Genomic DNA, 14,080 nt, shown 5'->3' on the forward strand with positions numbered 1-14,080 from the left:
CCCCCCCCATCTCCCATTCTCTCACACCCAGTGTACCCCCACTGTTGTCTGAATGGCCCTTCCTCATTCATAATCCATGCCAGATTATGGTTTTATATTCTGCTTAATCAAGTAATATCTTTTACTGCTGCCTACAAATCAAATCCATATCTAGTGTTGAACATAACTTACTCTGTATTTCCAGGTTTGTCCGTCCTTCTCGGTTCAGCTTTCTAAATATAATCTTTTAGTTTTCGCTGTGCTCTGTCAGCAAATTCCTCTCTTCACATCAGGCACGAGTGCTCCGGAGTGTCTCTCCTCCCTCTTCTGTGTTCCTGATTTTATTAGGCGTGGTCATTAACAGCCTACTTTGTTAAATCACTGCCTTTTGTTTGTGTTTCTGTGACTGCCCCCTCTTCTATCTGAGGGACAGCTTGTGTCCTCAGCAGCAGAGGCCAGCAGTACACCGTCCCCGCGGCTCCTCAGACAGTTAAACACCATCTAACCTCCCCCTTCATACATCCATCTTTCCTCTTCTGTAGCTTACACTCTTTCCACTCACCATCCCCTGGGACTCATATCCTCTGCTTGACAAGTAATAGTGCAGCATCCTCACAGGATGCGTCCCCCAGGAGCCGGCCCGCTTTGCGTACAATTCCCAGGGTAATGTGCGACAGCAGGTGGCAAACACCATGACACAAGCCACACACACACTTCCTTTTTTTCCTCCCCTTTTTCCTCTGTATGGGTCAAGTTGTCGCCGGGGGGGGGGACACTGAGGTTAAATCGGGCGAATCAGGAGGGGAGAGCGAGGGAGGAGCCGAGGGTTTGGCAGCGTTTGCTGCAGTGAGTGGCGGCGTCTCCCCGAGGAAAGCGCGCTCCATCCACTCAACCCCTCCCCTCCTCTTTGCCTAAAGTGGAGCTCTTTAGCAGGCCTCCCCGCCCCTCCTTTCAGAGGCAGCCATGCATGAAAGAGCAGCTATTTGTAAAGCAGCCCAACAATTAATTTAGCTGGCAACAAAGAGGCCCCAGGGCCCTCGGCCTTCTTGCACGGGCAGAATTAAGACTGGTGGCAGCTCAGTCCTGTTGCTGCTTGTCAACAGCTGAGACTGATTCACATTTCTACAGATGGAAGAGCACTGCTGCTGCAGCGGCTCCAGCTGCCTCCTGGGATGTTTTTGTTGGTTGTGGATGGTTCCCCTAAAATTATATCGCACTTTTTTTTTTAACAGTAAGATCAAATGGAGAAAAAAACAAACAACGAATGATGCATAAAAATGTTCCTTATTTATTAAAATCATCACTATTGCTTCTGTGTAGTTTCTGTTTTTGTTAACGCGTCGTTACCCGGACATTGTGCGAGCACAGCTACGTCCTTTATCTGAAACGTTGGTGTTTTCTCGTTTGCTTTTTCTTGATCCACACAGTCTATTCAAGATGCATCAATACTACTGAGGTTTGCTGTAAATGTGACCCTTTAAACAAAATCACAAGTGCATGTCAAATCAGAATCGGCTTGTTGTGCACGTCCCAGTAAACATAACGCGCACACACACAGGACGACAGCTTGGTTAAATAGCAAAAACTAACTCAAACATGCAGCTATTGCAAACAAATAAGCAAATAATAAATAAAAATGTCAAGTTAAACTTTTTCAGCAACATTTTCTTTTCCCAAAAATATTTGTCCAAAAAAATCTTTCCAGGTAATGAGAGAATTTCATAATAAAAGTATAGATTGCATAAAAACTTTGCTATGAAATGATCTAAAATTAGCAAAAGTCAGAAAGTAGTTCATAAAGAGCACGTGTCACCTGAATGAATCGGGCTACATGTTCGCACTTTTCAATTAAAACAAGAAATATTGATATTTATTATCCAACCCCAGCAGAAACTCTGATATACAATAAACAATCCCTAAATGAGTTTTTCCTCTCCAATTATTTAAATAAGCATGAAATCTTGACTATTAGCCCCCTTCACTCACACCCCTGCACCCCATGCTGCTGGCATACACGGTTTGGTGTGGTTGCAGGATTATTGCTGAAGAAGCTAGTTTGACGTGCTGAACAATACATATTTATACCTGATGAATATGTATGCCTGGCAGTGATGACATCTCGGTGACGGGCTATTGTGGCAATCTGGATATGGCTACTGTGGCTAAAGTCACCCTGGCTGCAAACGTGGCGAGCTGATTAGACTAAGGAAGGAGATGCATACTGGATGTATGTGCACGTGCACCCTCACCTGCTGAAATGTTTAAAAGCCCCCCTTCACTCTCTCACACACACAGCCACCCATGCAGCACACAGTAAAATTGATGTATCCTTTATGTAAAGTACTGTATGCAGAGTACAAACACACATGCATATGACTGAGATTAATCTTGAGCAGTGGAGAGAAGGGGGAGTAGAGGTGGTGGTGGTGCAGGAGGATGTAAATTGACAGTCCTGTAAAGTGACAGACCTGCTGCTCTGCACCCCCCCGCCCTTCTTTTCTCCAACACAAACCAACACACACACTCAGACACACAATGGCCTGCTGGTGACAACAAGCAATTCATTACTAGATGCTGCCCTGTGTGTGGGTGTACGTGTCTTCTGCCAGTGTGTTTGCAAGCATACAAAGACCGAGTGATGTGTGAGCGATGAGCGGCGTTGGTGGGCAGCGGCTACATAAAAGAAAACACGTTAAAGGAGAAAGTTTCTAATTCATTAGAAGGGCAGCTCCCCGCTGAGGCTGCTCTTGGTCTCATGTTCAATTTGGAGATTGGACTTTGCTTTCAAAGGGGTGTAAAGGGACAAGACAGGTGGTTCAGAGCACCAAGGTGCCTGAAAACAGGGTGTGTGTGTGTGTGTGTGAGTGGGCGGGTGGGTGCGCGTATGAGTGGGGATGCTGTCCACTTTGGCCACATCTATTATCTCACCATCCCTCCCACTGGGACATCCCAGAAGCCCATTGATCATTGTTAGACCCTGTCATACGAGCGCGCACACAAGTGCACACAAAAGTATCAATCCATAGATTACATGCACACACACCCAGACAGATGATTTACATATACACTCTTAAATACATACATACACATATGCATATAGGCACTTAGTTTTTACGAGCACTGTGACAAGATCAAATGGGTTCAGCGCAGATTGCATCCAGTCCTCAAAGCACTTACATCCTGCTGTCAGCGTGCACCAACAATAGAAGAAGCATCTGACTGGAAGTCGCTTCATCTGCCACAGACAGTCTCTGAGTTTGTTAGTGTGACTCTGAGGCTGTGAAAGAAGCCACTGAGACGGTCTGCATTTGTTTTTTAAAAATCTCTTGAATACTTGAGTTCTGTCAGCAGTGTGAATACAGAAAAAGTCTGTTTTTATGGTAACATTGTAACGTTAACTGTAAGATTTCTCTTTGTTGTAAAAGGGATAAAAAGGATATCAGTAATAAAGTGTAGGACATCTTTCTGAATGAAATGGTCATAAATGTAGAAGGAAGATGTGAAGTTTACTTCTGAGGCCTCTGACAGTGAGGTGCATGTAACCTGCAGTGATAGTTGATCCTGATTTCCTGTCTGTTGCATGTTTGATATTCTCCCAGTTACAAAGTGCTTAAAACTCCACTGTGCGATCTGCTCACCCTGTTTCTTTTGCAGGTGCTTTGAGTGAAGATCCTCAATTTCCAAAGATCCAGTGGCCTCCGCCCGATATGTGTTCAGCCTGCCATGCAGTAAAGGACAACGGGGAGCACACGTGGAACCTGACGGAGGTTCTCAAGTTCCTGTTGACCTACTTCTCCTCCGACAGAATCCTCACAGGTTTGACTGAAAACATTTTATGAACTTCAAGAACTTTACCAAACTGGGAGGTCAAAATTAGACTGATCCAAACATAAATTTAAAAAAATGTTGTACCTGTTCATCAATACCTGGATGCCTGTTACACATATATGAAGCAGCGTTGTTTACTAATTGAATTTTTAATGCATTTAATGACTGACTGCTAAATTTCTACGTGTAAATTAGTAACTGTGTATCTTAAGATTCTGAGAAGATTTGGTCCTAGATTCATAGAGTGTAATTTTTGGAAAGTTGGTGAAGGGAGAACCACGTATGTTTTATTTGTTTTGGGTTTGTTGCCCTTTTCCCATCAGACTACCTGGAGAGTGAAAGCCAGATTTTGGAAAAACAGAGGGAGAAACATGCCAGCCAGCAGGTCGTTCACATAGCTGAGAGACACGCAGAGAGAAGAGCCAGGGAGGCCTTGGACTTCAGAAAACATCCTCTGGAAACAGAACCCACTGAGCAGGAGGAAGAGGAAGAAAAAGGCGGGGAGGTGGAGGAAGAGGAAGAAGGCCCACAGGATGAAACGGCAGCAGAGGAAGAAGAGGAAGATGAAGAGGATGGACTAGCAGGTGACATGGTAGGAAGATCGTCTGAGCCAACGCCTTGGGCCAAGCCTGAAATGGAGCTGGGTCGTGGCGGACAGCAGGCTCGGAAGCGACCGAGCTTTGTGAGAATGAGGAGAGACCCGCAGGAGGACATTTTGGATCTCGACTCGTTTGTAAACCAGCACTACAAGGCCAAGGCGCTGCAGATGGCTACCTCCACCCGAGTCAAACGACGCAGCCTGCAGAGAAAGGAAGAGCAGGAGCCCGGGCCGGTGTTTGGGCTCGGCATGGAGCTGGGCGCAGGGTTGGGGATGGTGGGTCTGGAACCTGTGGATGCAGGCTTTGATCTGGATTTTGCGCGACCAAGGAAGCGGCTGCAGAAGCGAGACGTGGCGGGCCAGTACTTTGGTCAGGAGGCTGAGCTGAGGCACAAGGGACGCTTGATGTCCGTGTTGACCATTGGCTTCTCGAAAGTGGACATCAGCTTGTGTGTCTTCCTTTATTTCCTGTCCTCCCTGTGTCTTCTGGTCATGTACCTTTTCTTCAAAAACCGCCTCAGACGACGGCGGCCTAAAATCTCCGTCCCCTGAACCAACATGTGCTAATTTTACCTGAGTCATAACAAAGATTAACATTCATTTGGTTAATGTCTCCTAAGTTTGAGCGCACTGCACACAAATATAAAACGCTGCCCTCCATAACTGTCCAGTTAAATGTTACCTGCAGTGACACAATTTACTGTGAATTTCACTATTTTCTGTCCAACTACAGACGAGGAGAAGGGAAAGTTAGCAAGTTTCTTTAAAAAAATCAGGACAGTCATGATTTTATTTTCCGTGCAGCCTGCAGGGAATTTCATTCTTTCCACACTGACTGTGGGAAAATGTGTGTTTAGATGTATATTTACGTGAAATAAAGGAAAATCAGTTTTTGTCACCACTTTAAACCCCAGTATGAGCTGAAATGTTTTCTGTAATCTGTGTGATATAGATCCAGTGCTTAAAATGTATTAGATCACCTGTCATCAAAAACAAGAAAACACAAATATTTTAGAAATGTGTCAAAAAGCTTGTTTATAGCTAACAGCTGTCATTTATTAGGCAAAATAAACTAAATTCACATTTTTAATCCCAAATTCGAGCCGACAGTGGACTCAGAGAGGAGTCAGAAATTAATCGGGTAAAGCATCAAACCACCAAAACATTTTTTTTTCTGCAGGAATTCAAGCAAATAGCTTTAATTTGGTGTCTTGATTGGAAAATGTGCTTTATTATCTTATTATTGTATTTTTGTTTGTAAAATGGTAAATCTGAAAATTCACATGACAATGAGTTTATTTTCAGTTCATTTTTATTTATATAGCACCAAATCACAAGTCACTTCAAGGTGCTTGATATTATAAAGGTAAAGTCTCTACAATAGTACAGAGAGAACCCCACCAATCAGATAAACCCCCTCTGAGCAGGCACCTGGGTGACAGTGGGAAGGAAAAACTCCCCTTTAACAGGAAGAAACCTCCGGCACAGCCGGGCTGAGAGAAGAGAGACTGACTGGGGGTGATGGGAGGAAGACTGGACCAATATCATTTTGATTCAAGAGCTTGCACAAACTGGCAGATTAACAGAAACACAGATGATTTTGGAAATGACCAATACTGTTAGTTATGGCCTAAAGCTGTACTGGGTGGTCTAATAAGTTTCAGCTGTGTTTGGTTTTCTTTCACTTTTGGTGGATTTTTAAATTTACTGCTTTTGTTACTGTTTTCTGTCAGATTCCCTCCTTAACGGTGTTGTGTGGCTGAGAATTTAGTCACGTTACGTTTGTTTTGGTTGCTTTTTCATTTCAGTCTCAATTTTGTGAATTTTAACGCACTAACGGTTAAATGAACTTTGAGTGATTCAGAGCAGTCGTGTTGAATCTTAAATTATTGCTGAAAACTGTGACTCGACCAGAGAGAAGCAGATGAGCTGCATTGGTCCAAATTACACTTGAGCTGACATGATGTCTTTGAATATTACATCACACTGAGTCCACGTAATAGCCACTCTGGTTCTTGAAGTGGAGTGAGGAATATGTTCACACTGGACGAGGATTTGGATTAATCGGGATTTGTTTTTGTTTTCTTGGCTGCTCTTCTTCGATGTTTCCATTCGCTTTGGTCTGAATCAATAAAATTATTTTTGATAACGATTTTCGTCTTTTGTTTCCTTGTTCTGACGTGGCGGTCGTGTTAAACGCGTAAATGGCGTCTGTGTTGTCTTTAATGTCGAAATATGTTTTTGTTACAGGTTTGAAAGTGACTTCCTGTTGTTCTAGGTCAAAACAAAAAACAATCAGGACATGGCGAGAAGGAGAAGGGTGTTACATGTAGAAATGGGGGTTAAACCATGCAAGGTTGAAGGAAAAAGCCTGTTGCCATCTGCTGTGCAGCGCAAGCTAAATCCTAACAATTTCATTGGGATTATAGCAAGTGAGTAATCCAGCTTTCCTTTAGGACTAGAGAGGAGAGATTACCCTTGAGGATTAGCTCCCAGCAGATAATAAACTTTATTAAAATGCAATCGGCTTTCATGAGGCTTCTTCCATCCTCACACACACACACTTGGAGGTGGGCTCTGCTGAGGAAGGGCAACGGCAGACCCTCAGGGGCGGTAACATGATGGGATAAGGGGTGGATGAAAGGAGTACTGTGGGGGGGGGATAAATGGATGGATGGATGGATGAGGGTTTGATGTTGAGATCACAACGAGCACAGCTGAAGGACAACCAAAGCTTGATCTTGAGCTTTGTGTTTCCTGGAACGCCGGCTTGAATTCCCTCGACTCCTGCCCCTTACCTCCACCTTCCAACCTGTCACCAAAGCATACGTGGATAAAACCTCTGATCTCATCCTATAGCCCGTTCTATCCCTTCATCCAAACCATGTGTTCAGCCTTTGCAGTTTTGATGATGACATAGGTGAGCTGAGGCAGTCAATTTCTCTCTCTCTCTCTCACACACACACACACACACAAACACACAATAGGGTGATTAATAGCCCCACATTAAAGCAGAGGAGCATCACAGCTGAGCAGCTGTGGTTGTGTGACTTAATCAAACTCTCAGGTACTTTCAATTAGATCCTCAATGACACATTATGATTGCCAGAATGGATCGAGAAAAGCAGTTCATCACAAGAAACCTTCCTTAAGTTGTTTATTTATGCCTTTTATCCAGTGCACCGTGACACTTTTTAAAATATCAGCTGGGATGGAAGACCATCAGAGTGAAGCAGGAATTATGTATCCTTAAACTTTTTGCACATCATGAAAATCTTGGAAACGTTGTTTTTCTCGAGCACTTTTCCCGCGCGTCCGATCAGTTAATCTGTTTAAACGTTTACCTGTGTTTGTTAGAGGATTGGCGTCAGCCACGCTGTGTGCTGCTCACGCCACACAAGCCCTTTATCAGGTGTCTTGAGCTTCAGTGAGCTGCAAGTGTTCTGCTGGTTCAGACTAATGATGGTTAATGAGGAAGTTGGCAGCAGTGTAATATCTGCAGCTTTGCCAAGGCTGAGGTGAGCAGTTCACACCGAGGACAGAGGCTTCAAATCTAAATTAGGACACATTCGGAGCTGTTTGCGCTTTTTACACCGTTTAATCGAATTCACACAAACCACACAATGTCAGTTATGTGACAGTATGAATATAGTTGCATTGAATTGAAAGCCTTTATTGTCATTATACATAGTATAATGAAATTGGAAACAGCTCTATATAAGTGCACACGTGCTTATAGCACATTATAAAAACTATACAATAATATAACTATACACTACTATAAATATAAATACACAGTACAGTGCTGACACAGTGACAGACAGGCAGGGAATTGATGATATTTCAGTGCAGATTACTTTTGTACAGTTGAGTCGAGTACGGTGATGGCTTTGGGGAAGAAGCTGTCCCTGAGTCTGTTCTGGCCCGTATGGATCTGCAGCACCTGCCAGAGGGCATTAGGTTGAAAAGCCGGGGTGGGTAGTGTCCTTTAAAATGTTTCTGGCCCTACTAAGACAACGGGAGTTGTAGACGGCAGACAAGGAGGGCAGGGGGCGGCCGATGATTTTTTGTGCTGTGTTTACCTCTGCAGTCTCTTCTTGTCTGCCTCGGTGCAGCTGGCGTGCCACACTGTCACTGCACAGGTCAGCAGGCTCTCGATGGTGGATCTGTAGAAGGTCATCAGCAGCGAGGTGTTTAGTTGCTCCTTCCTGAGCACCCACAGGAAGTGTAGCCGCTGCTGGGCTTTCTTGACTAGGGCCGTGGTGTTAGCTGCCCAGGAGAGGCCTGCAGAGATGTGGGCCAAGGAATTTGAAGGACTCCACTCGCTCTACACATTCTCTGTTGATGTGCAGGGGGGCACAGCCTGAAGTCCCGGATGAGTTCCTTGGTCTTGGTGATGTTAAGTACCAGGTTGTTTGATGCACACCATTCACCCAGTCTCAGGACCTCATCTCTGTAAGAATCAGAATCAGAATACTTTATTGATCTGTAGGGGAAATTATTTATAAGCTGCCTCATTTCCCTCTGTGATCAGCCCCATCACTGTTGTGTCATCAGCAAATTTGACAATGATGTTCTCTGGGTGGGCGGGACTGCAGTCATATGTTTAGAGGGAGTAGAGTAGTGGGCTTAGTACACAGCCCCGGGCAGAGCCGGTGCTGAGAGTGCGAGGGGACGAAAGGCGAGGACCCAGTTTCACCCGCTGGGGTCTGTTGACCAGGAAGTCCTTTATCCAAGAGCAGGTGGATGGCGGGAGCCCCAGGTTGGCTAACTTGGTGATCAAAATATCTGGTATGTCACTAATTAGTGAGTGTTAGTTATGGTTATTGAAAACCATCCATATAGCAGCTGCAGTTTAATATTCATATGTGATGGACAGACATGATAGTAGTTTGGCCTCATCAGTGGATTACTCCAGCTGTTAGTGTTTGTCCATGTTGCCGATCCTCGAGTTTCATATTTAACACTGAAAAGAATAAATCGCATTAAAAGAAGGCTCAGAAATAATCAGTTCTTTCACACGCAGACTGGAAGGAAACATAAATCCCTGCAGATTAAGCTGCAGTTGATGTGTTTTCACTCATCTACATGTTTTTCTTTGACTTGTGTTACAGGAAGGTTTCCACAGTCCACCAACATCTGAAAACATCCGTTTGTTCAGTTTACAATGTTGCCGATTGACCTTGTTACAAATCTGTTTGTGTTTTCAAGGTCAAAGACAACAAATGCTTATAAAAGCAACCATACAAACGGCAAATTGAGCTTAAGGTGACACCGTCATGGCGGAGCTTTGCCTGCATACCTTGTCACCGTATATCTTCTTGGAGTAACACGAGCTGATTACTTTCTTCTAAACTTTGTTGTGTGTTTTGTCTAAAACTGATGCTTTGAACTGAGACAAAGTTGCGTTATGAAACCACTGACTGAAGGGTAAAAACCTCACCTTCCTGCCCTGTTGCTGTCTTCCATAAATTAGACAATGCAGAGTTTTATAGTCACTCGTCTCCTGTACGCTCTCTGCCTCGATGTTTATTACCCCGCCGGTATTGATATTAAAATGCAGGAGGGGCTTGATGCATTTTTCTGTCATCTCTCTTTCTGACTTTAATAATACTATAAAGCTTCCTGCTGTGGGTAGAGGGAGAATGCGGGTGTGGGGGTGGAGTGGGGTGAATAAATTATGAAAAAGAGGTTAATATATGGTATTGGTATACATTGCATCCTAACTAAGCCAGATCCCCTTTCGGGTTTTAAACATGCAGCCTTTTAAACGCAGGAGTCACGCAGGGTCAGACCCATCTCATTTCTCTGCTGCAGTCCCTCCCCCTTTCATGTGGACGCTCATCTGCCGAGATCTGCAAACATCTCAGTGAGTGTTCATGCAGCCTGTACCAAGGTTTTCAGTTTATGCAATAACTTCTACTTCTGTCAGTTCACTCAAATTAATGGCTGATGAATGAGCACAGATTATAAGTTTTTGTTTTGCTCCCAAAGACCCCGAACCAGCACACCCAGCACAACCAGCACAACCAGCCAACCAGAGTTACACCAGATGAAACTGTGGAATACACCCAGGTTGATGCGTTTGTCTTATTCGAATTCATTTGTGATTCCTTCCACATTAATAATGCAGACATGGGTTTTATATCATTTTAAGTAACTATTTTTAAATTCCTCCAATATAATCACTTTCACTGCTTCATGCTTGTTTAATCTCATAATTTAACTTTCAGGACTTAAAATTGTGAGTTCACATCTCCGCATCATTTCATTACAACACAACCCCGACCTTCACTTCTGCTGATCTGGGCTCAGTTTCCCAAAAACATTGTTAAGCCTGGATCATCTTGTTCCCATTGTACTTCTTTACAATGAAACTACCTTATAGATGATTTTGGGAAACGGGGCTCTGCTCCTGTTTTACCCCCACCCCTTCCCCTCCAGAGTTAGCATATAGCTTACAGGAAGTGCTTGGATAATGAAGTTGGAGAAGAGCCAACACTTGTCAGTCACGCTTTCACTCACTCAGCCAACACTGCTCCTTTCACCGAGCATCAAAGACGCAACACAGGCTTTCTGTGGAAATCTTTAGGTTGTGGATGCGGGCCTTCACACATTTTTACTGAGTAGTTTGTTATGATCAGTCATCTGCAGTAAAATAATCTGATTTTAATAGTTATCTTAAATAGAAATATCAAAATACAACACTGGAGTAAATGCATTTTATTTGGTTTTGGGTTTTATTTGCTGAAATTAAAAAAATGGTTTCATTCAATAATGTTGGTCAAAATCAGTCTTGTATTTTAAATGCTATGCATGAGCTGCGTGTGCCCCATGAACGGTGGAAATGCGAACTAATTCAGAATGCCCATTTTAAATCTGAGAATGCAGAGAAAACAACAGGAGCTGCAGAGGAACTGTAATCTTACAGGAGCTGTTAATGTGTTTTTGCAGCTCTGGACTTCTGCTAATCACACATTAACATCATTTTTGCATCAGGAGGTTTCACCTGAATCCAGATTATTTTTTGCACGCTGGTTTGCAAGAGCAGCTTAAGCTTCAGGTCTCAGCTTTCATTCATCCTTATATCCATTTGCTTTCCACGCTTATCTAATGAAGTTCGTGAGGGTCGGGAATCTATTCCAGCACGACGGGCAGCATTCAGACAGGGCAGCACCTTGGGCAGGTGCCAGTGCATCACAGGACTTATAATTGAAACTGGATAATTTGAAGGGCTTTCAGTTAAAGGGGGATCCTGCTGAATTCTCCTGTTTGTGTGTCTTTATCTTGTCATAAATAAATAATATTAATAGTGTTTCAATTAAATCTTATCAGTGTGTCGTGAAAATAAAGCAAAATCCAAATGAAATCCTTCTTCGGGCAGGCTTGGCTTAAACTGTTGTAGTTATTCGAGTCAAATGAGCCTATTACCGCCTCGTCTTAGTAGGACAGGGTCAGGTTCAATCAGGGAATTGGAAAATATCATTTCTGACGGGAATAGATTTCGTTTGTTCAACCAATCTCTTCTACTAATTACCCAAATGGACAGGAGCTGTCAGGAGACAATAACTATTCCCTAATAGAATTTGCCCCCCAAGTGCAATTTAATTTTCTCCTCCGAGCTCTCTCCTAAGGTTTCCCCCTCGCTTTCTGCCTCTCTCCCTCTCTCTGTTCCTTTCCTGCTTTCGGACCAAATGCGTGGGGACACGGTGCCACTGCTACCTGATGTTGTTTTGCGGGTGGACGGCGGAGAAAGTGTGGACTGACTACTGCAGTTTCCCTGCGAGCTCTGGCTCACCCCGCTGAAACGAGCCTCGGCGGTATGGAGGAGGAGAAGAAGAAGGCGAGGAGGAGGAGGGAGAGCAGAGAGGAGACAGACTGCCAGGTAGGTCTGCGCGATGCGCTGGGCTGTAATTCGTCTTGGAAGTCGAGAATACATTTACGCACTTCTAAAGTGTAAGTGTTGCATGAAGGGAAGCCACTGGAACATAACGCATTTGTTCTGCTCGCAGTCTCTGCATGAATTTGATCGTACCCAGGCTGAATCTGTGCTCTGAACCGTGTTATCACCATTGCAAGGCCAATGTGCTCAGCTGACATCCACGTTGGTTTGTGTGACTAACATTCAAATAATAGATTTAAACGCGCAAAAATAATAAACACTCAGATGAAGCTTTTTCTGTTGTGGCTCGTTATGAACCAGGCCTGCTGCAGGTTTTCATCCCACAAATGAATCGCGCTCCATGAAAGCCTGATCACATAAGATATCCTGACTCTCTGCTCTCACTAAGATGGATCTGTGAATCGCAGATTTGCGCTTTGGTGACAATGAACTCATCCACTGAAATATTAGATCTAATTAGAGGTGCTTGGGTCAACGGCGGTGGCAAAGGAGTCGCCCTCTGTTTGAGTTATTGTCCGAGAGCTGCCTCCTCCCAAGATTACATTCATTTAGATAAATAACCTCCTTCCAAATATGTATCATAAAAACAGAAAAATCAAAAACATCTTTACTGATTTGTGTTAAAAATGTTTACGAATTAAACTTCACTTGACTGCCCGGGCGAATTTAACAGAGCGGAAGCCGTTTGAGTCCCCTTGGATAATAACGTTAAATATATCTTCTCTGTAATTTCACACTTCAATTACTATTATTTTTAACTGTTGTGTGCAGCATACATATATTTGTAAAATGCGAAACGATTACCCCCCAAATGCGGATTGTTTTGCACATCATTCAGTGCGCTAATAGCCACGTTGCTTTGCCATCTCATTTAAAGATGAAAAACGCACCTCATCATTTACTGTCCCACTAAACCAGATGTGCGCGCTCGTATCTTCTCTCTCGCTGCATTTGCATCCGTCAATTATTCTAATTGTGTTGCCCTTTGCTGACAGTTTAAGAGCATTTTATCTGCATTGTTTTCTAGGACAGCTAAAGGGCCTCGATTCCAACAATCAGAGTAATTGAATAGTCGAATAAATTGAATGATCTTGAGGGGAAAAGTGTATAATGAAAATAAAGTGAGACCATATGATCCCCTCGCCACACGTGCGCGTTACTGATGGATGGATGGACGGATAAAATTCCTGTAATATCCCAGCCTGCCTTTTAATCATCCTGATGTCCGTTTTCATTTTACTAAATTATATCTGGAAACGCCACGCATACAGGCGAAGGGGATTGTGGATCCAAACACCATAGGGTGGCTATAAAATAAATAAATAAATAAATAAATAAATAATAAACAGAGATAGAATCGGTTTATGGGCAAAAAGGGGGGAATACGCATAATATGACGACAACTTAAATTTACTTTGCCAGAGCTTGTTCTCCCCTTTTTCTGATATTTGTAAAGCCAAATAAAATAGTCCGCTAGTTTTGATCTATTACTAGTGCAAAATATTGAGTCACATCACAGAAGATCTCAAATATGTGTTGGATATTAAAGGGTATAAATGCGTCGAATTGATACACCGCTTGAACTACTAAAACCTCACCTAAAATAGCCAAGTGGTAAATAAACTAAAAAGAAATGCTTTCACTTATTGTTTGTTTTTTTAAATAAAGAAAAATTACTGGTTTTGTTTTAGTTGAACATGTGGTGTGTGTGTGTGTGTGTGTGTGTGTGTGTGTGTGTGTGTGTGTGTGTGTGTGTGTGTGTGTGTGTGTGT

At 43.3% G+C, this 14,080-nt stretch overlaps 1 protein-coding gene across 1 annotated transcript in view; it reads left to right on the forward strand.

Annotated features, from left to right (window-relative positions):
* Positions 1 to 6,557, forward strand: part of qsox1 (quiescin Q6 sulfhydryl oxidase 1) — a 24,389-nt gene extending 17,832 nt beyond the window's left edge. The window contains exons 12-13 of the mRNA XM_005747538.2: positions 3,634 to 3,795; positions 4,131 to 6,557. Of these exons, the coding sequence (XP_005747595.1) occupies positions 3,634 to 3,795; positions 4,131 to 4,957 (989 nt within the window). The 3' untranslated portion in view covers positions 4,958 to 6,557. The remainder of the gene's footprint in view (positions 1 to 3,633; positions 3,796 to 4,130) is intronic.
* The last annotated feature ends 7,523 nt before the right edge of the window (positions 6,558 to 14,080 follow it).

Source organism: Pundamilia nyererei, unplaced genomic scaffold, assembly GCF_000239375.1.
Source record: "Pundamilia nyererei isolate P.nyererei 1_Seehausen unplaced genomic scaffold, PunNye1.0 scaffold00199, whole genome shotgun sequence".
Lineage (NCBI taxonomy): Eukaryota > Metazoa > Chordata > Actinopteri > Cichliformes > Cichlidae > Pundamilia > Pundamilia nyererei.